A 27,466-nucleotide genomic window follows, 5' to 3' on the forward strand; every position below is an offset into this window, starting at 1 on the left:
TTATAGGCTGCCGTCTGTTTGCCTTTGGATTTTCCATGTTTATTATGAAAGATTAGAGCTATAGGGGCGAATTGCGCCAAGATGGAGTGAACCAAGAGAGAGACATTTGTTTTTTTGTGCCCCTCTTAATACATCAAGGAAATGTGCCCTAGGTATTATCTGTTAACGATAACATTGTCGACACGCCTGTTGAAAATCGCATCCGGAAATAATCCAGTCGCAACAACGTATCCTGTATGATGTCAAGACTGTCCTGGGTGTGGCTTCAGGGCAGTGTCGAGGTTGTCAACTGTGATGGAAAGTTATTAAATCTAGAGAATTTATGACGGGTCACTCAGGCATGATAAAGAGTCGAGCGACATCTGTCTCCATAACGTCTTTTTATGTTTTTTTGTTATTTAGCGTCGCTCGTCTTCACTTTTGGATAATCGCGACGATGAGCGATGGTTAGATAAAATTGACGAAGGGGTACTCGCAAAGATCACGTATACCCAAATCGGGTACTCCGGAGGCATATTCGTGAGACAAACACTCAACGCTCTTGGCCACCGAGCCGACTTTTTTTTAATGACAATTTACATAAGTTGTTACCTTTTTGAGGAAAATACCAGCAGTTGATGAATAATTTTGAAAATGCAATACACAGGAATATTGTCATTTGAAACTGAACGCGAAAAATTCTTATTTTCAGTCGGGAGTGAATATAACAGCGCGCCAGGACGCTAGGGGTTCAAATCCAGGCGCTTGTTTGAGTGTACTTTCATCAGTTTCATCATGTCATCACTCATCCTCATCCTTACGCTTAGCCAAAGTGTCAGGAAAGCGAAACCTAATAACAAAAATCAAATCAAATTAATTCTATTTTCAGTGCTCCAAAATCGTGGCATGTATTTATGGGAAGTGTGTGTACTGAAATGAGGTTTCCCCGATGGCGTATTGGTTATAAAGCCATCCCGGGTTCGATGCCCGGTGGAGGCATAAGGTGGTTCGGATTCCACTTTTAACTGTAGGTCCAGTCCCAAATAGCCTCATTGTGTGCATAAGGTGGACTTGAAACACAAACTGAATCAATATGTTGAACTGAAATGCAGCCGGTTATACAGGGTGTCCCACTAGCTTTCGAACCCGAAAAAAACCTTATAATTTCCGAACAAACATACATAGGAAAATGAAATTCACAATACACTTACCTTGTTTCGTGCTGAATACATGATCGTCACAGCATGTGCTGCAAGTGTCTTCCCTGGACGTCCAGACATGTTTATACATGCGTTCCATATTGTGAAAAGTCCGATGTAGAGTCTCCGGTGTGATCTCGTGAATCGCATTCCCGATGTTGTTTCGCAAGTCTTGCAGTGACCCTGGTTTGTTTCTGTACACACAACCTTTAAAGAAACCCCATAAAAAGAAATCCGGAGGTGTCAAAACTGGGGATCTTGGCGGCCACAATCCTTTGGAGATGATTCTGTCACCAAAAAAGGACTCAATTTCTGCCATGGACACGTTGTAAGTATGGCATGTCGCTCCGTCTTGTTGGAAATAACCGCGACGCAGTTATTCATCATCCAGCTGATTCACAAACTGAAGATGTGTAAGTAAACTTGTGTGTTTACTGTATCTTCAAAGAAGATGGGTCCAATGATACGCTGTCGGGAAATTGCACTCCAAACTGCCACCTTCAATGGTCCTTTACGGCGTCCAAATTCACGTTGAACGGTCTGATACGATCCCGATATCCAATATTTCTTTACAATGAACACGCGTTCTGGTACGGTGTACCGATCCATCCTCGCGATGCAGGGACTCGCGCATCACACTAACCCACACGCACCACTTCCCTTGGCGCCACTTACCGTCTTTGTTTTGACGCGTGCCTCGTGTTCAGCATGAAACAAGGTACGGGTATGGTGAATTTCATTTTCCGATGTAAGTTTGTTCGGAAAATATAACTTTTTTTTCGGGTTCGAAAGCTAGTGGGACACCCGTTATTTGCGTATCATTAGAGAATTTTATAAACGTGAAACTTAATGGTCTCAGTTTTTCGATCACCACGCTGGCCCAGTCGGTAGAGCTTCCGATTGCCACGCGGGAGACCAAGGTTCAATTCTCGTGGTGGATGATTCAGTTTGGAATTTTTCCAGCATTGTTCCTATCGGTTCTAGGATTCACTCAGTTCCCATGGTTCCTCCTCCTCCTCTCTTATTTTTCACTGTCACACTTCTCCAACATGGAAAGACTATAACGAGAAGGGAAATGGATCGTCGGTAAAATTTATGCATATTTACCCAACGAGAATCGAATTTCGCGCTTTCAAATTTACGCCATTGTTTTCGACTGCTTCCGGAATAGTTGGGGTGTCCAGATATTAAATTGCGATAGTGAAATCATATTAATTTGGACGTAATAAAATTTATGCATTCCGACGCAGCGTTTAATATGCAATTTCGGAGGAAACTGCGAGGTCGAATAATTAAATGCGTTTCTTTCCAGCATTCTGACTGGTGCTGCCACTTCCATCATTGCATGCCTGTTTGGTTATATTTGCCTGTGTGTTATGCGATCCGCTATACTTGCATGCATGCGTGATTGTTGCTAATGAAATTTTCCGGGTTAGGCCCATTTCAATACAGTACACAGACTAAAATACTGTTTTAGACTACTAATCGTTAAGAACTGAAGGAAGTACCCACCTTTATGTCCTGTTATGTCGTGTCAGTAACTACCATAGCTTTTTTGTCAATAAAAATAAAATATTGTAGTGTGTTCTAATTGTGGTAATTTTAGTAATTCTAAACAACTCGTGAGAAATTCTTTGCTGGTCGATTATTTTAGCAAATGTTTGCCCTCCAGTACCCATTTTTCCTGGACATATACATAAACTTCGAGGAAAGAAGGAAGGACGCATTGATACTTGTTAACCTGGACGCCACAGGACAATAGACTGCCAAATGGCTTTTCCATCGAGTCCCATCGCCGCTGTTTTCTGGCTTTTTAGACCACTACGTCTTCTTTTCAAGGAGCTTCAAATTTGTCCTCACGAAGTTAATTGATTTATTTGGTTTATTGTACTTCGCTTTTCTGCCCCTGTCGGTTAACCGCGAAGATGAGGATGATGTGATGAAATTGATGAACAAAAAACACCCATCCCCAGGCCAGAATTCGAGCCCGGGCCCCTCGCGTCGTAGCGCGCTGCGACTCTGCCACGTATGTCGGCTCAGAGCCCCGAAATCATTGAGGCTCCCACCGAGAATCGAACCCAGGACCGCTCGCACCAAAGGCGAGAACGCTACCCAAGACAGCACTTACTAGAAATTCAGCAGTTTTGTAAGAATAATGCAGATATTCAACCAAACATTTCGGAAAGGAGGTAGGAACTTGGGTTGTCCGCTTCGATCCAAGCAGAAAATAAATTGAAATGTTAACCCTTATCCGGGCAAACTATTTTTGTAACGTGTCCGGGCAAGCAGTGCGTCGGGCACTGCATTGTTTTAAATGGATCTTGCGCTTCTAATGCGAGATTTTTATGTTTCATCGATGTGGAAACAACCGAGTAACATGATATTGAACCTAATCATCATTGTTATGTCCATACTTCTTGTAATCATCATCATCGTAATTGCATGTTGTTGTAAATTTTGCAGCATAGTATATGAAATATGTTAGGCCGGAAGGCAGTGTGAGGAAATTGTTTTACTTGCTCATATATTTTTCATTTTTTTCTATTTTATCGCTAATAATATTTTATGTGGTCTTATTAAATACTTTATTTTTGATTTAACATTTGTTAATACATATTCAAGTAATATTACAACTTTTGTTTGTACACTGTGTCCGACAGACACTGCCTGGCCGTTTACGTCGGTGAAATGGAAAATATCCGAGCGTTGCAACTGGAAACCCATTTTCCTGGGTTCGTAGTACTCCTTGCCCCCTTCCCCTTCTCAGTGAGTTTTGCGGCGTCTCACCCCCCCCCCCTTTTTCGGGGAAACGCCAGCGGGTCGTTCATCGTTGCAACCACGGCACTCAACCTGTGGCTCGCCTCTCCCTGGCCGCAAAGTACGTCATCTGCCGGAGAGGACAGTCTCCGGGAATCCTGAAGAAAGAAACTCAGCTTGTTACTTCACGTAGTTTCCCCTTGTCGCCGTCAGGAGCGCTGCTGTGCGCCGAGAGATGCTTTGATGCGTTGGACCGTTTTTCACCTGCTTGACTTTCGCGTAGATATTTTCTGTAACGTAATAATTTTAAAGTTTGTCTTCATTCCTTTGGAACCTTGCACCCTTGTCTAAATGATGTACAGCTATGGTGTGAGTTGAGCCCAATGGTATCGTTACAAGCCAGAAGTGTTGGTGGCTTAGTGTGTTGTTACCTTTCCCCTGCTTCGGTTCCTTTATATTTTTTTTTACCTGGTTGAGGGCAATGGTAGAGCTGAGCCGATACCCGATACCATTGGTATCGGTATCGGAAAGTATCGGTTGGAATTATTTACCGATACCGGCCGATATTTTTCCCGGCGTTTTGGTGTTGACGTACTCCTCAAAAATGCCTAGTGACAATTTCGCGGAATGTAATTTTCCTGGAAATTAGGCCAAATTCGATTTTATTTTTATTTTACGCGAGTTTTGTGTGAAAAAACTTAATTTTGTATTAAATTACATATAATTTAATAATTTGATGTAATTCTTGAATATTTTAAGCAAAAGTGTTGGTAAATTGATACAAATTATTAAGAGTGGAGCACTTATACACAAATATCAACCAATATTTTGAACCACTTCCAATTACAGTAAAACCTCGTTAATCCGGAATAATGGGAAGGATAAGTTGACCTGTTTAACGAAAGTCCGGATTAACTGAAATAACCTAAAAGAACAGTAGAAAGTGCATTAAAACTCCGCTTATATCAACAAAACACGTTCATTAGGGTGTATTTAAAGGGCATAGGCCTAAATACACTATACAGTACAGTACAAAGTATGCGGGAAACAGAATTTCATCAGTGGTTGACTGCCTTTTCTTTGGGATGTTCTCTTGTTGACTTCTAGCTACATTTTAAACCTTGCATTCAGCTCTTTTTTTTTTCTTCCGCATGTCCGGATTAAGCGAAGTTTGGCTTGTCGGGGTCCGAATTGACGAGGTTTTATTGTATTCCAATTTTCAAGTATCGGCATCGGTTGAAAGTGGTATCGGCTCAGGCCTAGGCAATGGTGAACAGTTAAATTGGACAAGGAGAGATATTCATTCATTTTCCAGGATTCGAACCACGGACTGCGATCTTCGTAGCCTTCAAGTATGTACACATAAAGGTAAATGCATCTCTTGAAACAAAAAAAAAATGCATAAAGTCTATAGCTCAGATCGAATGATTAAGCGCATCATCGAGAAAGATACAGGAAAGTGCATTATTAAATGCATCAACTGATTAATTAAAGTACAGTTCGATATAGAAACAACTACCCACTTGGAACATATAATGATGCACTGGTGCTTTATTTTTACAAAGGATGTACAAAAATGCATCTGATTGTGAACTTGATTCTTTGCAAAGGCCAAGTACACCAATCGATGCGTTTCCGGTGTATCGAATATATTTTATGCATTTTGTTTTCTGTGTGTGGTAAGCACTCTACTATAAAGACGCTTTTGATCTTGGTCTGTATTAAGAAAATTATTGTAATTTCTCGTTTCTCTCTCTCTCTTCTCCCTCTCTCTTTCTCCCTCCCTCCCTTCCTCCCCTCTCTCTCTCTTGATCTAATCCACATTGTCGAGAACTCTCATTTTCAGATGAATTATCTTTTACACCGATGCTTATCTTTTACACCTTAACGAAATCGAACTCACGACGCCCTACTTCTAATTAATGATAATAATAAAAACCTCTTACGTTTGAACTTGAAAACAGCAAAAGAAAGGAGGAAATTAATAGGAAGATAAAAGAACAGTACTGTAGTCTACAAAAACAGGATGTAGATGAGTGCGGATGAAAAAATACAAAATGTAAGATCCAATGAAAGATTTTGACAGAGTTATAGCACATTTGAAACATCAATCCGTCTTCCCTGTCAGTGCTAGTGGAAACATATAAATCGTAGACATGACGTATCAAAACACTCTGTCTTGCCCATCGGCGTATTATTTGTGGGACTCATCATTGTTATAGATTATTTATTTAGTTTTATTTATCACGGTGTTGCATTCCTGTTATTTCTGCGCCTTTCGATATCTCTCCTTATCTAGTTTCTCGTGCTTTTGTTTTGCCAGTCTGTCCCTCTTTCTCTCTGTCTGTTTTCCCGTTTCTCCCCTCTCCCCCCCCCCTGTGTGCTCGTCTATGTTTTCGCATCCATCTCTGTCTCTACTTTACCCATTTCTCTGTCTATTTTCCCGTCTCTCTTTCTCTTTTTCCCTCTCTCTCCCTCAGTCTCTCCCACTCTCTCCCTTGATCTAATCCCTATTTCTCTTTCGGTCTATTTTCCCGTTTGTCTCTCTCTCCCCCTCCCTCCCTCTCTTTCTTGATCTAATCCCCATTTCTCTTTCGGTCTATCTTTCCCGTTTCTCTCCCCCTGGGTCTGTTTTCCCCTTGCTTTCTCCCTCCCCCTCTCTCTTCTGTCTCTGCATCCCCCTCCCACATGCACCACACGACCACATCAAGAATTGTTCTGATTAGATCAGCCCACTGCTGGCTGTAGTACCCATTGAATTCATCCCACAATAAGTTCAGATACAAACTTACTTGGTGTCATTTCTACAATATATGCTTTTGATACACCCTTAATATTTCTTGAGAATTATGGGCGTATATTACATTCCGTAAACACAGTGGTGCCAGCTGAACAGAAAACTTCCGAGAAATGTTCTGGAGAATTTACGTCACTGGCAAATTATTCAAAGTCGAAAGTAAACATTTATAAACAAACGTTCCGAGGTGTCGTTGTCATACTTGTTCGGTACTTGACCTCAAAGCCAGCTGAATGTATTGTATACAACGGGCCGTTAATGACTGAAGCAGAGGTGTTCTTTTGAAAGCAAAATAAACTGTAAAATCTGCCTTTTGAGTTTATGGTAACAAACAAACCAGAGTAGGAAATGTAGTCGCGCACAGCGACTACGATCTTTATCAGGCTTAGCCACTGGTTACGGTTATCGTAACATTTGCTTCTAAACTTTCTCTCTCTCTCCCCTGTAGGCTGTTACCCTGCCCCCGTGTCAGGGCAACAGTGTTTTTTTCTCTTATTGAAATATTTATTAATAAAAAATAATTAATTGGATAATCAAGTGTATAAACATATATATATGTGATTAGTGTAAATCAATTTATTATGCATTTTTAGGTTCGTATTTTTCCATGTATAAATACCATGTAGCTCTCTGTTCTTGCTTCGTGTTTCGAACGTTCAAAAGAAAGGCGGGCAGTTTAGCTGTGAAAGATTAAAAATTTTGAAAGAATGGCCGTTGGCAACAGACGCCAACCAAACGTATATAAACTCCCAGATGAGAGTAGGGGAGGTCGGCTGTTGGAACTGAGACTTGGAAGGGAGAGGCTGTTTTTGCTTCGGTTAGCTAGGACCGGAGGACAGATCTCCCGAAACAGATGCTGTAAGATATTGGATTGCCGGGCAAGCTAGTGCCTTGGTGTCCAGTTTACAGGTAAAAAGGTAGTTTGTACTGGATGTTATTTTGAAGTAATTACGGTGCGCCGGGCAGCCTAGTGCCTTGTCACCGTGGAGGTTGAGAAATGTACACGTCGGGCGACCTAGCGCCTGTTAAGACGTTTCTTGGAGTAACGCGAGTCTACCTTGTGACAAGCGTACTTCAGATGTAATTCATGAAATGTAAAGCATCCAGGTACAAACAATAGAGATTCCAACATCAAAAATTAGAGTTTTGGCCCGATAAATAATTAGAGAAATGAACGTTCGGATACGACATGTATATACTTTAAATTTTACGTTAATTAAACTATAGAAATTATCCAAAATTTCCGTCTTTAATTTCACAAAAGCTGGACAAGGTAATTTATCCCCCTGATCATAAAGGTTTCGCAAAGATTATCCGTTGTCTCTTGTAGTGAATTATATAATTATGTTGACTTGTAGCAACCCACGTGCATTGTCGTACAAAGAAAGATACCCCTAGACAAATCAGAGCCGAGTACGAATTGCACCGAACCTCGAGTGCGGAGGTAAAGTGTGGGGGGGCCAGGCGAGTAACATATTTATTTGGGGGCTCGTCCGGGATTGAACTTAGTTATTTGAGGTCTTGTCGCAGGATATTGAACGAGATTTTTGATTTGAAAGTTAAGGAGAGAAACGGACGAGGATCGAACCGATGATCTTGCGAAACAGAAAAGGGGAAGTTACAAGAATGTCGCTTGGTAACTCGAGTAGGTCCAGCCCGACCGCGTTAGAACTTTCTGTTGTTGAGGAACAAAGGTGCGTTCCAAGAGTGACAATGGAGGAAATTCGTTTGCCGCTTCCGACATTTGAAGGAAATGTAGGGAAGGAAGATGCTTTTTCGTATCTGGATAGGATTGAAGATTACGCGAGAACGCTGAAAATTTCTGAAGATGATCTTCTGAAGCAGTTTATTCCTCTTTCGTTGCGAAATGAAGCGAGGGAGTGGTTTTTGTTCACGGAACCGTTCGGTGATTTTTCACAATTCAGGCATAAATTCTTGCAGGCTTTTCACGGATTGGATTATCAGAGAGAAGCAGAGTTATTTTTGTCTCAGAGGTTTCAACTTGCTAACGAGGGATTGGCGGAATACGTTCGCAAAGTTGACAGGCATTTTAGTAGGATAAGGAATTCGGCTTCTGCACAGGAGAGAATTGACTTTGTGAAATCGCACTGCAATCCGATATTTAGGGATTATTTGTACAACAAGACATTCACTTCTATGAGAGAAATGAGCGAGTACGCCCTAGAACTACAATCGGAGTTTTTTGAAAGGCAGAGATTCAAGTCTTTCGTTTCTGAAGACGAAATTCGTAACTTGGCGCTGAGAAAGTCCGTTAATCAGGAATGCGAAGAGGAGAGGGGGAGAAAGAAATCTGATATTTTCTTGGACCCTGTGAGCATTGGTTTTGACCGCCCGAAAGTCGAGCGTTTGAGGGCTGAACATGTGGTTTCACGCCCTCCACCCTCGCGGCTTGCGGTGAGGGATGAAAACAAACAGAACCGCTTTTCGAAGGAAGATTGCCAGAGAAATAAATTATGCTACACTTGTGGACAGAAAGGTTGCAGAGCTTCAAATCACCGTAGGGAAAACAAGATTAATGAACGTGGGAAGGAAGCAACAAAAAACTCGTAGAGTCGCCACGAATTTGTCAAGTTCGTGCCGTGGAAACTGCAAATATTACAAGGAAGGAAAAATTTTCACCTCACAATGTAAATGTTAAAGACGTAAGGGAACCTATCGTTTTATGCAACGTGGCTAATGTGGAAGTACACGCATGTATTGATACGGCATCGTCCATTAACTTTGTGTCTTTGGAGGTTTTCGAGAAAATGAAGACAAATGGAGTAAAATTGAAGGGTTGCAAAACTAAAGTAATACTTGCGGAAGGAAACGTAGAATCTTTGGGGAGCGCTTACGTGAATATTAAGTTTCACGTACACAAGGCTCGGGATCAGATATTTGTGTTATCTAGTGCTAATCATGAAATGTTAATGGGAAGGACATTAATGGCTAAGCTGGGACTTGTACCCATGATTCATCGTAACGGGTGGGCAATTGAGCCTGATCTTACGAAAATCGTGCCTTTTGATGCGCCGTCGACACGTGACAGCGTTGATACTGTTAGTTCTAGGGGACTGGGTTCGACCACGGATGGAGTCGAAGGGGTCCGAGAGAACGTTTCTGCTTGCGGAGCGGAGACACGTAGCAGCGACATCAAAGAGGAGGGGGTTGACGAAGAGAGAAGGATTGCCATGCTGATGGAGGGTACCGATATCTCAGAGGAAAACAAGCCGAAATTGATTGCCATACTGAGAAGGCATATTGATGTTTTTCAAGATAAACCGGGATTAGCAAAGGATTACGAGGTTCGTTTGGAAGTGAATAACGAGATGCCTTTCCGAGCGAAACCTAGGCCACTTTCTGAGCAGAAGCAGAAATTCGACCGGAAGCAGAAAAGGAAAACGGAAGCGATGTTTACAGATGCAGCTGGCAACACTGTAAATGGAAGACAGACGGACGGACAGACAGAAACTTCGCCGTCCGTAGATCTTAACGATAAAGAAATGTGGAAAGGAGAATAACAGAGTGATCCTTACTTGTCGAAATTAATTGGATGTTTAAATGGAGAAGAAGTTGAAATCAAGGATGCTCGAGAGAAGAGAAAATTTGACTTTTATCTGCAACATTCCTGTCTCGACGATGATGGACTGCTTTACCGTTTCGTTGACGAAAACACTGGACTTTATCCACCGTTTAGCTCCAGATTGAAGCTGTGGGTACCAGAGAAGTTGAAGAGTGAAGTACTTAAATCTTCGCATGATGATTTATTATCTGCGCACTTAGGACATGGAAAGACATTGTTTAAGGTCCTAGAGAATTTTACTTGGGACGGAGTAGTCAAAGATGTCAGTAACTATTGCAAAAGTTGTATCACTTGTCTTCAGTATAATCCTGACAACAGCAGAAAGATGGGATTTATGAACTCGAGAAAATCTACTGCGCCTGGATACAAAGTGTTTCTGGACATTTTTGGACCACTGCCTACAAGTACGAAGGGGAGATACAAGTACTGTTTAGTCATTCAAGATGAGTTCTCAAGGCACATTAGTTTGACACCGCTTAGAACTACAACGGCGAGGACGATCTCGCAAGCATTTTTGAAGTACTGTTTTCAGTCAGGATTCCCGAAATACGTTGTCAGTGACAACCAGAGTGTATTTCGAAGCAAACTGTATTCACAGACGTTGCGTTCTGTGAATTGCAAGCCTGTCTATATTACGCCATATAGACCGAAGGGAAATAAATCAGAAGCAGCGATTAAGATAATCAAGCAAGCACGTGGAAAGTTCTGCAAGGAACACTCGTCGTGGGCTGAAAATTTGGACGCGATAAGTTTTGCCATTAATAATGCAACGAATTCGATGACTGGATTGAAGCCGTCATTCTTGTTCTTTGGACGTGATTTGTACACACCGCATGACACTCGGAAAATGGAGCTTCAGAGGGAAGATGGAACCGGGGAGGACGTCACGGCGGAGAGACAGATGGATAACGTCATGCAGTTAAAGGAAAGAATGGGCGCGGCTTTCGAATTTGCAAGAGAAAAAGAGGAAAAGACGAGGCAAAAGGCGTCAAAGGCCTACAATAAGGGTAGAAGAAAGGTTAATCTTAGTGTAGGAGATCGAGTACTGCTTCAAGAGCACAGAATTTCGTCTGATTTTAATAAGCAAACTGCGTGCTTTTTCCCGAAATTCAAAGGGATCTACAGAATTCTGAATTTCACTACTCCAAATAATGTTGTTTTGGAAAAGGAAGGTGAGGGGAAGAGAGTTCTAGCTAACGTTGACCAGCTGAAGGTTATTCCGAGAAGAAATTTGAGAAGTGTGAGGGAAAGCACTCGTCCCTAAATTCTACCCTGAGAATCCATCTCAAGGGGAGGGGGTAGAAGGGCTGTGAAAAATGATGAAAAAGAAGCCGAAAAGTCGACTTCTAGTTTGTACAGTAGTTAATTAAGTTCCTGATTTATTGTCGCTACACATTTGAGTTCTGGTAAATTTATTTCATGTGAATATAAGATTTAAATTACGGACTGTTGTATTTTATGTTATGTCAACCTTTTGCCGATAAAGGGTGGTGACAATTGTGAACATGAAGACATGAGATTTTCATCGCTAAGAGAATGCTGAAGGATGGCAGTTCGATGCCCAAAGAAGGAACGGAAAGTTTCCTTATAGATGAAAAATGGGAAAGCCGTTTTAAAATTCGGGTCGTGTGATCGAACGATAGAACTTTTTGAAAGCATTTGAAGCTGAAATTCGGCAGGAGTCGAACCGAGTACCGCGGATGTCCCAGACGCAAGGACTAGGGGACTAAGGAGCCGGGAGTTCTTCGGATGGACCGAGGAGAGGCTGAGTCGACCCTAGAGCGGGAGCTGGACATGTTCGTTGGAAGGTGGAGGAGCTGAATACGTCTGCACCTGGGAACAGTCCTGATGACCAGATGACCGAGATGTCCAGGAGGTTTTCCAGGATTCCGGAGGAAGAAACCGTGTGGAAATAGGATATTTTGTGCAGTGAAATCGAGACTCTTCTTTTCAGAGAGACGGTTGTGATGTGTAGTGAAAATGACGTTTCAGTGAACTTTTCTTTTTCAGATACAGTGCTTTAACTTTTCTCAGTGACTTTAAGACAATTCACACATACTGAAATTTAAATTTCAGATTGAATTGTAACGCTGGGGAGGGGGAATCTGTTACCCTGCCCCTGTGTCAGGGCAACAGTGTTTTTTTTCCTCTTATTGAAATATTTATTAATATATTAATTAATTGGATAATCAAGTGTATAAACATATATATGTGTGATTAGTGTAAATCAATTTATTATGCATTTTTAGGTTCGTATTTTTCCATGTATAAATACCATGTAGCTCTCTGTTCTTGCTTCGTGTTTCGAACGTTCAAAAGAAAGGCGGGCAGTTTAGCTGTGAAAGATTAAAAATTTTGAAAGAATGGCCGTTGGCAACAGACGCCAACCAAACGTATATAAACTCCCAGATGAGAATAGGGGAGGTCGGCTGTTGGAACTGAGACTTGGAAGGGAGAGGCTGTTTTTGCTTCGGTTAGCTAGGACCGGAGGACAGATCTCCCGAAACGGATGCTGTAAGATATTGGATTGCCGGGCAAGCTAGTGCCTTGGTGTCCAGTTTACAGGTAAAAAGGTAGTTTGTACTGGATGTTATTTTGAAGTAATTACGGTGCGCCGGGCAGCCTAGTGCCTTGTCACCGTGGAGGTTGAGAAATGTACACGTCGGGCGACCTAGCGCCTGTTAAGACGTTTCTTGGAGTAACGCGAGTCTACCTTGTGACAAGCGTACTTCAGATGTAATTCATGAAATGTAAAGCATCCAGGTACAAACAATAGAGATTCCAACATCAAAAATTAGAGTTTTGGCCCGATAAATAATTAGAGAAATGAACGTTCGGATACGACATGTATATACTTTAAATTTTACGTTAATTAAACTATAGAAATTATCCAAAATTTCCGTCTTTAATTTCACAAAAGCTGGACAAGGTAATTTATCCCCCTGATCATAAAGGTTTCGCAAAGATTATCCGTTGTCTCTTGTAGTGAATTATATAATTATGTTGACTTGTAGCAACCCACGTGCATTGTCGTACAAAGAAAGATACCCCTAGACAAATCAGAGCCGAGTACGAATTGCACCGAACCTCGAGTGCGGAGGTAAAGTGTGGAGGGGCCAGGCGAGTAACAAGGCAGAAGGATGGAAAGAAAGGAAGAAACAAGGGAAAAGGAAGATAAGGTATTTCTTGTCTTTTCCTTCCTTTACTTTTCCCTAGAGAGGGGAAAGAGAAAAACAAAATAATATAGGAACTAGTTTCATCTCTCACCACCTAGCGTTTCAAGAAAGCAGACTAAAGTTGAAGGATTTAAACATGTACAATTTCTATTTTGAATTACTGTGTGTGTACGACGTGATCGATACACCCTATAACTCCACACAGGACGGCACTGGTTCTTACTGAGAAATACTGGCGAGAAAATGTCTGCAAAAACAATTAATTGAAACACATCAGAAGGGCAGAGAATGTCAGACCAAAGGAAAGTAACTACCTAGGTACATATGACCTCCCCGATAGTGGGCAATATAACTAAATCGTTTCCTGATCTGGTTATGCTTCTCTCATAGGATCATATTTCAGCAGTTAAATGCACTGCTATTCAAAAATAAATAGCAGGTTTCAAATGTTTATTCCTCACGAACTATAAAAGTTAGAAACACGCGCCATACATCAATGAATAGAGGAAGGTTCCAAGTTTTATTGTTGAAAGTTTTAATGTATGCACTCAACATGAGCACCATGTGTTGCCCGACAAACATCAAAACGGTACTCCATTTCTTGCCACACACGAATTAACTGGTCCCTAGTTATTGAATTGATAGCTACAACAATTCGATGTATATTGAATGGAACTAATAGGCAGGATTATAAAACTTTGAACCTTCCTCTATCCATGGATGTATGGCACGTGTTTCTATCTCGTATAGTTCGTGAGAAATAAACATTTGAAATCTGCTCTTTCTTTTTGAATAACCCTGTATATCCTTTTCCCCCATCTACTCATAAGATGGACTAAAGTTGTGAACCAGTTGGTACACCCTGGAAGCTGTGTTCTTGCGGGCAAATGAGGCTCTGGCGCCAAAACCAACATTATTTAATCCTGTGTGTGGGTTGTGTTCTGTGGCTCGTGTGTGTGTGTGTGTGTGTGTGTTGTGATTGTCCTTTTACCGTCTCAACAACATGATCTTCATCTTGGCGATTAGACAAAAGTGGAAGGAAATGAAGTTGAAGTGAACCAAATACAGGACTGTATAGTGGAACTACAGGCAAAAGAACCTGCGCAGACCCGCGACTCCTGTGCACCGTACTCCCGCGTGGAGGTGTGCGGCAGAGTGGAGCATGCTTCCTTATAGCCCAAGTTGAACCGTTGGATGAGAAGGTACGCGGAGACTTTTGGCCGAAGGTTCTTTTCCTTGTGATCGCTCTATGCTTCTGTTCACACTGCTTCATATTTCTTGCTTTTTTCATCTCCGACCTTTACGGTTGGCACCTATTTACCCGGCACACGCATACACTTCTTTTCCCCACTGTGATTGAACAATGGCATAACATCAATTACCATTAAGACGCACAAGGTTGCCAGTCGTGGCGTGGCGGTATCTTACTCCGTGCACCCATAAATCTATTCCGGTAACTTTTGGAACGCACCTCGTATAAATTAGCCATGATTCAGAAATTCAAAGAATTCAGGAGAAATTCAATAAAGATGCAGCATTGACGGTAAAACTTCGATAGCGTCCCAACGGATTTCTTCATTTTTACACAAGAAACTACTTACCGAAATGAGTTTCTGTAGCATTTACAAATTCTTGTTGGTATTTTCTTTCATCGAGAAAAAACGATGCTGTCCGTATATGCTAAATTGAACGAAATGAGTGCTAATGGAACCTAACCTAACGGGCCTAACCTAATCTCTAGGCATACCTCGTTCTCGTGATGGTTCGTGGGGCTATCGTGAATTTTTGGGGCTAACGTCAATGGTTTGTGGGGCTACCCGTGGATGGTTTTTGGGGCTAATGTCAATGGTTTAATAATTACTCTTTATGTCAAAAATTGAACTTTTTTGCGTGAAAAAAGCAAAATCCCACCTTAAACAATCTTTCTTCACAATGCAGAATAGGTAAGTACGAATGTTAAAAATGACGAAATAAACGAGTGAGAGGTGTTGGGACGCTATCGAAGTTTTACCACATTGACATTGAGAGAAAGAGAGAGAAATGTATTTCTTTAATCCTCTCTCTCTCTCTCTCTCTCTCTCTCTCTCTCTCTCTCTCTCTCTCTCTCTCTCTCTCTCTCTCTCTCTCTCTCTCTCTCTCTCTCTCTCTCTCTCTCTTGTCCGAGGGGGGGAGAAGAGAAGGGATTATATTTGAGATAATTGTTCCCATCATGATTTATTCAACAAGGAACTGTGTGTATAATCTGTTCACCATTATAGAACGTTCAGTTAACCTTCTCTACCTAACTCGTAACTCCACACGTTCTTGCAGCGAACAATATTTTTTGTTTTAAAAACACGTGCATGTAATGTACATCCGAAAGGTTTCATTTAAACTGAGGTTTACAAGCATTTTGGGTCTTTTTAGAATCGTCCGCTGGACGTTAATTTTCGCCGTTAGCTATATGTTTCCCTTTACGATTTCAGCGCAGGTGCTTTTCCATGGTCTTGGTTATGAACTGCAATCGGGAATGAAGCACCGTTACGTCACACTGCGGCAAAATAGGGAAGCTTCAAAGGAGAGAGGGGAGAATGCTACACGGCTATTTCTCATTTACTGGAAAAAGAAAGGGGGAGGTGCAGGTAAACAAACCACGCGGAATTTGGGAGAATTTACTGAATGCCTATTGGTTAATTCTGATGGCGCTTCCGTCGCAACGGTTTTGCACATCGTGCATGATATATAATATGGCTTCCTGCGTAGTAGAGATGTTTATCTCTCTTATCTTTAGTACGGGTGGTTCCTGGTTCGATACCCGACAGGGAATAGAAATTTCAATAATGTTCAGCCTAGTGAGGCCGACTGAGGAACTGGAATGAAGTATCGAGCCTCATCGATAGCGTAACACTGTTGCCTTTTTACCAAGGGGTCTCGGGTTGGTTTTGATTCCACTTTAAACTGTAGGTTCAGAGCCGATCCTATCTGATTGATCATGAAGTTGGCAACTTGGAAGAAGCGGTGGGGTCTTCTGTAAAGAATGCCAGATGTCTCTCTTTCTCTCTCTCTCTCTCTTTTCTTCTTCTTTTTTCTTCAGAGAGAGGGAGAGGTGGTTATGACCCATCATCCTGTCACATCAAGAATGAGGTGAAGAAGGAATCCGAGAGAAGGTAACTTGGGGATTGGGGAGAGAGATGGAAAATAACTTATGTGCTCTCTCTTGGAGGGGGAGGAAGAAATAAAAAGAGGAAGGAGAAAAATGAATGAAAGAAAGACTCTCTTTCTCTCCCAGTCTCTTGTCCTCTTTCTGATACATTCTACATCCCTTCCTTTCCATTATCGGAAATACAACGAAGATAACGTCGCCGATGAGAGTCGACGCGCGTAGCACACCTCACCCAAAGAATAACCGTGTGGGAGGTTCTCAACCTCAAGAGGACTATTGGAGATATTATAAAATGGCAAATCCTTTACATTGTTATTGTATATCGCTATTCTATCTTATGGGTAATCGCAATGCTGAGAATGAAGGATGTGAACTATTCTTTGTCCAGGATTCTAATCTGCGATCCCTGGCTTTGGAGCACCTTACACTGACCATTCCGCCGACGTCGACGTCAAAGGAAAGCTTCGGGAGGATTATAAATATAATGTTGCAAATGAGGCGGGAATCATAACAACGCATTGCTTCTTGCAGTGCCTGGATTAAGATTGGTGACATGGGGTATTTTTTTTTAAACCCGGCACAGTTGTGCTAGTGTGCTGTGAGAAAAGTTTTGGGGAGAAAGTGAGGTACTCTCCACAACAAACCAACTATCAATTGCGCATTCCATGTATTGATTAAACAATCTTCGAGTTTTGGGCTTACTGTCAATATATTCTTATCCTCCCGTCAGTTACTGCAATACATTGTTTCTGGTAGACGTAAGCTTCGACGCGTTCTCGCTTCATATTGGCTTGCTGAAGAAATATTAACGGCTTATCATACCAAATGTTCCAAATTTCTAGGTAGGTATCTATATCTTTATGGTAGTCTTTGGATTTATGTTTTTAGAGCAAGGGGCAGTTAGGTAGCTTGTCCGTGTTTCGGCAAAGACTCTTTCTAAAATGTGTCTCGTCTCTAAGAACCATGTTGATATTCTAAGTTGCGGGATGAATCTAGCGTTTACTAGGGTTAAATTCCCTATCATTTAGATATGTGCGATACAAAAGGAGCCACTGTTAGAGATATCGAGACAACAGCAAGTTCAAACTACTGGTAAATGATCGAGTTCAATTTTCTAAGAAGTTACAATTTTAGACATGCTTGTTCAAAATGAGGAACGTTTTCGAAAGAGTCGTCCATTGGAATAGCATTAATAAGTTTTGGGTAGTTCGGTTTCGTTTCGGTTTGTTGGTGGTAGTATTATTACTTTGGGTCATGATAAGGGAGCTTTAGCACCAAAGTGGCACAACGCGGAGTGGAACTTCATTTCAGTGATATTGTTCCGTTTCTTTCCCCAATGCTCGTTTTGAAGTTAACCTACGTCGTCAAGCCTGCTAGGTTAGCGCGACAGATCCCATAGTACAGTATACTCCTGTCGCTTTCATGTGCTGTACTGTGCCTGTGTGCATGTATTCAGTGGTACTTGAGACGGAAAGAACATTTGAAACAGCCCTTATATATGAGGCACTTTACTTCAGATGGTCACATTTCCGGAGCATAAAGATGTATTTGGTCTTCGACGATAAGTTAGGATTTTTGGGCCTTAATTGTAAGGTGCAATTAAACCTTCAGTCTACAGCAAACATTTGTACAAAATTTTTCTCCTCTACAACATTCCAAAATTATTAAAAAAAAATCATCTGTTTAGATTTCCTTCGCGGGACAGCGGTCCCGTAAATTCATTTTCGACAAGTCGATGTACCGCTCTGAACAAGTTTACTAGTAAGTAAATACCTACTATTAAGAAAAAGAAGAAAATACTTTAAAAACCACTGGATATGATCCGGTATATTTGATGCCATGGCCCGGGTGTTGTGAAATTACTCTAGAGCATAAATGGAATCTTACTGTGTTGTGTGTGCGCGCCATATAAACGCGTGTGTGTGTAGATATATGTGATTCATAATAGGCTTCGACAGCAAAGTAACACGAAGGTTCACTTGGGTCCTGTAAAAGTAATTTTAGTAGTTTTGGAATGTTGTAACGTTTTTGCAAAAGAGAAAACATTTATTGTAGGTGGTTGCTGAGGAGGCCAAGATCTACAGCCTGTGTAAACTTCTCAAAGATTTCCGTGTATTGAAATGTTTAAATCTTTCGATTGAAAACATAATAATAATAATAACAACAACTTGTGCTCCTTTAATGACGAAATTAGACGAACGTTTTTGAAGCAGTCTCGACTTCATTTGTAAGCGGAACCACTACTACTGAAGCTTTATCCTGCCTCCCCCTTCCAATAAGGAGCGCCGGCTCCCTTGGTGGAGTGGTTATAGTGGAACCACAAGCCTGCGCAGACCCGCGACTTCTGTGCACCTCACCCCCACGCGGAGGGGAGTGGCAGAGTGGAGCATGCTTCCTTATGATTGATTGATTGAGTTGGTGTTGTAAGTCCACTATATGCCTCCACCGGGTATCGAACCCAGGACCCCTTGATTACAAGGCAATGCTTCCTTATGGTCAGAGTTGAACGGAAGAAGGGAAAGTTGTGCGGAGACTTTTCGACGAAGGTTCTATTCCTTGTGGTTGCTCTATAGCACAGGGCGCTACGGGTTCGAATCCCGGCCTCGGCATGGATGTTTGTGAGTGTCTATTCATCACATCATCACTCATCTCCATCTTCGCAAATTAGCCAAAAGTGGCACAAGAAGCGAAGTAAAATAAAGCAAATCAATCAATCCAATAAGGAGCAGCTCAGCTTGATAGTTCGGTGAACTAACCATTCATTTCTCCAACAATGCATTAATAGATTGCGATAAACAAGCTGTACACTACGTGATCTCGATAATTTTTTTTAGCGGAACTCCTAAATACTTCACTGCTGCCCCGTTCAATATGCAACCAACATTACGACATGCTACCACGCGGTTGCCTAGTACCAGGCGGAAAAGGAACGAAGCAAAATCTCTTCTAATCCGCCCTTCTTTAAGGTCATCCTCCGATACGAAGGTGGAGAGGGGAGACGCACGAGAAGCTCCCTCGCCAAGACCCGCTCCCCCAACCCCTTCGCGACGCGTAGGCGCAGGGGTGCGATACAGAAAATTAGTCCTCTCTGTCTGGGGAGGTCTCGGAAGGTGTCAAAGTGGCGGGCGGCGGTGATGAATCCATATTCATGAGCGAGGTAGGTCGGTTAATCAGCGTCGTTGTAATTGGCGAGCAGGCTCCGATGCCCCATTACCTTAACCTCTCCTCCCCTCCGCACCCGTCCTTGCATGCGGCAACAGATGCGGAAATTTGTTGACTCTTCGTGAGAAAATTCCACTCTCGCGCGCTGTACCATTTTTACTTGACCCATTTTTTTGTTGTTAATTTCTCTTTGGCCATTTCCTCATATTTCCTGATATATATTAGAAATGTTCCCTATATGACGCAAGAACATTTTCGGGTTTCCTCGTTTCGTGATTGCTCCGAAAATTCTGGACAAATTTTGCAAAATTTACATAATACTGATCTGCATACTCTACAGACTGTAGTATATATTAACTGTGTATGACATTTATTTATTACAACATATATGTTTATCTATTTACATTATACTATATTCTACTTGCAAACTTGACGTTACAGTAAATAAATAAAACCAACGAATCTAGTTGGCCGATACAGCTCATTTCTGCATACTTGACTTGAACTTTCTTATAATATTAAATTCCTAAAGTCATGAACGTCCTAGAGCTTGTAATCAAAAGGATGAGTTAGTTCACCACTAATTGTCCTCTCAGTAAAGCTGGAAATTAAAATAATACCGGCCAGTTTTCAACACAGTCGCAACATTGTGCATGTAGGGGAACGGGGTCTTCTGGGATACTCTGAATATTGATCCCCTTATGTTATGGTTGAGGATAGAAAATTTATGTTGAAAAATGTGATTTGAACAAAGCCATAGCAATTTTACTATGGACTGGAAAGGAATTGGTAACATTGGGCAAGCGTGGATTGATCTTGACCAGGATGGAAAACCTTATGTTGCTGTGGCAATAAACATTCAGGTTTAGGAATGCCAGAGAGTTAGGCGGGCGTAGCCTCATCGAGCGTAGTAGTTAACACAAATTACTTGCGATCGAGGGTTCAAAGTTCAATTACCGGCGGGACAACATCCTGTAATTCAGATTCCACTTTGAACAGAATTCAGTATCGATGAGACTATCCGAAAACAATGTGGACTCGACATAAGCTTTTCACAGCCATGAACTTAAGATCCAAACAATAATCCGATGTGTGGAAGTCGCGATTTACATCTCTACGTTTTCACGAGAAAAGTCTGCAAATTATTGTATTTGACAATAAACAAATATTTCGCTAATGACAGTGTAAATGAAGGGTATTTTTTTTTGTCTCTTTTGTATTATTATGCACAGATGTATGTTACACATTGCACTCTTAGTTGCACTTGGGTTCTTTGTAACTAGTAAACCTGTTATTTTTTTCTCTTCTTGACTCAATTGTTGAATCACATTTCATATTTGTATTGAAATTTCCTATTTTATTTCCTTCATAGATTTTCATCAGTGTTTGTGTCCATAGTTCTGTAGAAAATCAATAACAATATATCTGTGTGTGTGAATTGTGTGTTAACATATATGTAATACACATTGCATTTAACGTTTTATATATGCAGTAATTGCTATTAGTAAAAATACGTAGTTTTTGTTGATAATTTTACAGAAATGAACCTCCCTTATATCACAATAAAATACATGTTGTGGATTTGTATATTGTGTAGATTATAAGTGCGATTTTTTTCAGTACAAGGTGTGACAACGAAGTTTCCGAACTGGGCAAAAAAATATTTGTTTCAAAGTAATCGTCCATGACACTAATTCACTTCATACATTTTTTACCTAAATAATCTAAACTTTTACCATAATTCTCTTCTGGAATCTTGTGTAGAGCTTTTGTTGCACTCCTCTGAATGTTCTTAGCGTCAAATATTTCCCCTTAAAAGCTGTTTTCAATTTGGAAAACAACATGAAGTCAGCAGGGGCTGATTGTGTGCCATAAGGGGGATGTGTAAGAGATTACTTATGAGAAACAAACCTCTTCTGTAACCAGAAACTGCACATCAATGATCATCTTGTGACACATTGCATTGCCGTGTAAGACGCTCCAGATGTCTAACTCCATCCACTTCCTATGTGTCCAACCAGCATGCCACTATTTGTTCACCTATTGAGTCCTGTGTCCTCTGCACTCATACTTACTGTTGCACGCCTGTCAGTTTCCACAATTCTTTTCATCTTGTGGAATTTTTTTATCACTTCTTAATTTTCATAGACGTCCTATTTTTGGAGTGTTCACAGACATCTTCACGAACTTCCCGGCCGGATGCGTGAATACCAATCGAAACATTTGATACAGAAATGGTGTATTTCCACAGCTTTTAACATTTCATGACGTTACTGTTACGGTGTTCCCGGGTATACAGCAGAACATGGTTCGAATTGTTTCATTCTAATCCTGCAAGAAACAAAAATAATTTGTGTTAGAAATACAACTTTTGTGTCGAATCAAGCAAGGCTACTGTTCAACTAAGTACGTATTTAAGATACCCAGTGAGAAATGTAAAATGATGGCTACACAACCAATTTTACTTTCTGTTAACCTCAAAACTCCTACATATAACCTCAGTCCGGAAACTTTGACTCACCTTGTATAGGACTAAATCAAGTTCATTATCCTGATGAATACACGCACTCGCAAGTTTTTTCAAGTTGAAACAGCTATAACGACTATAAAATCAATACTCTTTAATTTTATTATATTTTTCATGTAAGGAATAGGATTTTGTTTTGTACAGTCAAATTCAAAGATATGTGGTGCTTAATGGAGCGGTTAGGGAGGTTGCCCTCTGCTTAGTAACGGGCCTGTTTAACTTGTTAAACGCACATTGCCCAAAACAAAATTAATTAATATGATGGTGTAGAATTTGGATGAACGTATCATTGAACTTGACTGTACAAGACTGCAGAGAGAATTTACTTTCAGTAGTTTCACGTCCCAATTAAACTTCTCAAGGGCCGCAAAGAGTAGAGGGAGAAATGTGTAAGTGTTCTGTAGTGGCATCTAATCCTTCATATTTTCGTAGTTATTTTTATTCGTTGACAAACTTTCCTCCCAGATCATTAAGCTCTCTTTATTTTCTGTCTTTCCAGATGTCGCTGCCTGAAACGTTCCTTCGCCCGTGTAACCGTTGACCACCCGCCTGACGTAATGTTGGAGTGACCGGAGCACGGAAAAGTCTATGGAGAAATGGAGGGGCCATGGTCGAAGGAGGAACATCACCGGAAGATCTGGTTCTTGCTGGCGGTCTTGGTGCAGATCGTGTGTAGTGTCAGCGGCGACTGGACGATTTGCCCAAGCAACTGCAAGTGCAAATGGGTGTCGGGACGCAAAGCTGCCGAGTGTGTGGACTTGGGATTCAGCGTGGTCCCAAGCAACCTAAGTTCAGAAATCCAATCCCTGGACCTTAACAACAATCCCCTCGTCGTTTTAAGTACCAACGCGTTCAAGACAGCGGGACTAGTGAATCTGCACAAAGTGTTTCTACGATATTGCTCCATCGAAGAGGTATATAAAGACGCTTTCAATGGACTAGAAATTCTCATCGAATTGGATTTGTCCTACAATCGCATTCAGACTTTGTACCCTGGTACATTCCACGACAATGGAAGGCTTAGGCTTCTATTTGTGAACAACAATCCCATCCAGAAATTGGAAGATGGATTGTTCAAGAACTTGACGTTTTTGCAGACTGTCGACCTCACGAATTGCAGACTTGTTCATATAAGCCACAAAGCATTCCTTAACGTTCCAAATTTGCATCACTTAAAGTTAGCAGGTAATAGGCTTACGTACATGAAGATGTCTGCCGTCGAGCATCTAACCAACCTCAAGAGTCTCGAGTTGCAAAGAAATCCGTGGAAGTGCGACTGTCGCTTAAAGGAGTTCAGAGATTGGACCATCGAGAAAAACCTCTACGCCCAGCCGACTGCTTGTGCTGAACCAGAGAGGATTAGGGAGAGGCCTTGGAACGAACTGGAGTCAGATGACTTCGCCTGCAGACCGGAGATAGACATCCCCAACGGTGCCGTGGTTGGTACTCCTGGACGGAATGTGACTCTCAGCTGCAAGGTCATCGGAAACCCTGCTCCGGTTGTGCGGTGGGTTCTCAACTCCCGCGTCATCTCCAACATGTCCGTGTCGCCTCACACCAATCAGCAGTTCGTGATATCGGAGTCTGAAGGACCAGCAAGATGGAACAACCTCACGATTACGAACCTTGCTCCTAAAGACAGAGGTGATTATCAGTGCGTAGCCAAGAATCCTGGTGGCGTCGCCGAACAGAACGTTTCGCTAGTTGTCCGCGATGACCACGCCTGGATGGTTGGGGGTGGTTCTGGGTTAGATGGTGCTAATTGGTCATTGATTGTTGGATTGGTTGCCGGCGCCGTTCTCCTTTTGGTGATAGCCCTTGTCCTCTGTTGCTGCTTCTGTAACAAGGATCGAGATCACCCGAAGAAGAATAGAGATTCTCTGTCGGCCAATGGAGACATTCCACATCAGCCTGAACAGGAGAAGAGCTTGCTGACTGTCGTCAATCCTGTTCAGAAGCCTCCACGACGCTACGAAAATCAACCAGTCCAGAATGTCGAGCTGGCTGACGTCAGTCTCCAGCTGCTCGATTCCACACCCATGGTTCAGGAGTGCGACGACAGCGACGAGAGATTGCCGCAGCACTCCATAGACTCCGCAGATGATCCGAATCAGAGATCGAGAGAGACGCTGGACGCAGACTCTGTACGTTCGGATGGCCGACAGTATCCGGATTTGCTAGCATTCCCGCCAAGAGCCAGTCAGGATTCGCCGGCAGGTAGCTCTGCATCCACGGCACCAGACAACAGCCGCCTCCCTGCACAGCACGCACAGCCAATCGCAGGGTCTCCAAACCACAGCCCACCGTACCCAGCACCTACTTCAAACGCATTTGGCACGTTACCATACTCTCGCTCGCAGTCACCATTCTCGCCACCCTTCAACTCACAGCCCGTAGTGACTCCCCGAGCAGGATACGTGACAATTCCTAGACGGCCGCGTGTCCCCAGCTGGACAGCGCCGCTCAGAATCGACCCTCTTGCGAAATATGACCCTATTTACGATAACCTCGGGCCCAGGACGACGGCTGACGGAAGTTCAGTGCTTTCGCTCAACAAGACTCCAGGACTCGAATCGCAGCCCCAGACATCCACTCTGGGTCGATCTCGACCTTTACCACCAACACCAAACTTCAATCCCAACAGCCCCCTCCCTCCACACTACGCCCCCATTGAAGAACTGGAGCACGTGCCGTCTCCGGCCCCCACGAGAGCACTCAAAGGGTCATATCCTCGGAGCACGCCCAATATTGCACGCAGCACCTCACCAAGCCCCACCCAGAGCCCATCGCACGTACCAACAATCCACATAGATCCGGTCCACCTGAAAAGGCTGGTTCCATCGGTACCTGACAGCGGACGGAACAGAAACAGTTGGGCAAGGACATCACCAGAAGGATCAAGCTTGTATAGGGATAACGACGAAATTCCTCGAAGGCCTCCAAGTATGGACATGAGTTCGTATTCAGGTGCGATGCCTCGATCAGGAGGCAGCAAGAGGTCGTCAATCTCGTCCATTGAGGACTCTGACCATAAACCATCGCCGATGCGCAACGGAAACCATCCGACCATGAACGGTTCGGTGAGAAAGACTTCTGGGAAGGTGCCGCCAAAGCCACCGCCTAAACCGAAGAAGAAGTTGTCGTCGTCGGGGTCGGACTGCGCTTTCACCGATCCACTGTACGAGGACGAAGGTGAGGACGGGACAGAAGTGTGAAAGTCCTGTGCTAAAGCCGTTGGTTGTGCTGAACGTGTTGGCAACGCAATTATCTTGCTGCGTTAGCCGATTATTTTTCTAGAAACGTGTTCAAAAAGTTGGTGCACATAATAATGCAACTACAGAATGTGATCTCGGGTCATTGAACAGCGAGTTAATCGTTCCTTTTGTGCGTGAGGATACCACAACGCGAGCGAACAAAAGTAGTGTGTATGTCTGAACGATACACTTCTTTAAAAAATAGTGCCTTCAAGAACGTTAAGCAGCTTTGAAATTCGACAATTTCTTGCCAGAACACCTAATATTGTGATGCGTATAGAGTTTCTAAAGAGTATAACTTTGTGGGAGGTGAATTCAGAAAGCTGCTTTTCTGGTCTTCCAAACAAGAAAAAAATGAACAGCTACTGGCCTCAAAAAGTTCTGATCTTCGACATGAGCGAGCATCGACACAAATCAATCATGACTTTGGGAGGATGTTCTGCGCGTGTGTGTGGATGCGGTTATATTTTTCGAAACGAAAGTGTGGTGAAATTGTGCGAAGAATGGGACCAGAACAAATTCAAGATTAAAAAAACTTCTAAAGACATGGGAAGCGCCAAAATAATTAACTTCTTTTCGTGGTCGGCCTACAAAGAGTCCCATTGGATACTGTTCCATTGCTTTTGTTTACTCTAGTAACGCTATTGTTGTTACCTGCTAAGGGGTTGGTTGAGGTTTTTCCAGAAAGCTGGAAGGTTGAAGACATTCCGTCAAGGGCTTCTTGCAGGAGAGCCCCATAGCGGTTTCCCTTAACAGAGAATTCCTATTTTTACAATGTAATTTATTACTGTTTTTCTCCCCCAATAATTAATGCATGGAAGTACGCAGCTGATGTAACTTATCCTTTTTATCATGTCCAATGTTTCTTGTTATGGTTAGAAGCTGCAAAGTGACATTTCTCTAAAGAACTTTTCTTTTGTAATAAGGAACGTTGTGTACTTTTTTGTTATCATTCCCCTGCACCGAGGGAGAGCAAGAAATTAGTGATGCAGTACAGGGTAATGCTGTGGGGTGTTCCAAAAATTCTGGAACTGTTATTTGTTTAAGGATTGATTCACATTGGCAACTGAAGCTCTCGAAGGTGCATTGCTCCTTAAAGCTTTCAATACCTCTTTGGAGTACCTGTAACGGTAGAGTTGCCCTGGTATGTGCAGTATCAGGTAAAGCGTGCGAGGTAGTATCTGTATTGTTCCGTTTGTGTAACTACTACCTCTTATTAATCTGTAATTCAAACACAACGATCTGAACGTCCTGAAAGTATAGGGTACTAAGTCCAGAATGTTCCTTCTGGCCTATAAATTTGTATTCTAATACATTCCACGAAGACAGCATTTAGCAAGTGGCTCATTAATACAAGTCTACCACATCTAGTGTTCGATTCTATCCTGCCATATTCATTGTACACCCGAACGTGAACTAATTTGAGAACTGCTAGTACATTTACATTGATTTTTCATGACACGTTCTCAGATAATTCGCTGTAATATACTATTTAGTTGTTGTTTTCGAATCGAGAAAAAAAAAACAGTTGAACTCGAAAGCTCGATCAACAGCAACAGGTTGATGTTTGTGAAAAACACAAAACGTAAATAGAAAATAGTACTGCTAAGCGCGGTAATAGAGCAAATCGCTTTCGAGAGCTTCAAGTCGTTAAGGATATATGTAGCTAGTATCAATATAAGTTCAGAAACATGTGAATCTTACTCATCGAGAAATGGTAACGTGAGATCTTGTTGCAACAGACATGAACATTTCAAAGGCATCGAAAGGTTTCTTTCAGAAATCTGAATTATTCTGATGTGCTGTTTCTTTGTTTTTAAAATGTTGACACTGAGGGGAAAATATTAATTTGTACCTGCTTATTTTTATCATTCCTAATCATTGAAAGAA

The 27,466-nt window shown here is 42.1% G+C and overlaps 1 protein-coding gene across 2 annotated transcripts in view; it reads left to right on the top strand.

The window, feature by feature from the left end:
- Window positions 1-26,833, top strand: part of LOC145999160 (uncharacterized) — a 134,925-nt gene extending 108,092 nt beyond the window's left edge. For both annotated transcript variants that reach the window (XM_083136101.1, XM_083136095.1), the window contains exon 2: window positions 22,822-26,833. In XM_083136101.1, the coding sequence (XP_082992227.1) occupies window positions 22,919-25,537 (2,619 nt within the window). In that variant the 5' untranslated portion in view covers window positions 22,822-22,918 and the 3' untranslated portion in view covers window positions 25,538-26,833. The remainder of the gene's footprint in view (window positions 1-22,821) is intronic.
- The last annotated feature ends 633 nt before the right edge of the window (window positions 26,834-27,466 follow it).

Source organism: Lepisma saccharinum, chromosome 1 (genome assembly GCF_977018435.1).
Source record: "Lepisma saccharinum chromosome 1, izLepSacc3.1, whole genome shotgun sequence".
Classification (NCBI taxonomy): domain Eukaryota; kingdom Metazoa; phylum Arthropoda; class Insecta; order Zygentoma; family Lepismatidae; genus Lepisma; species Lepisma saccharinum.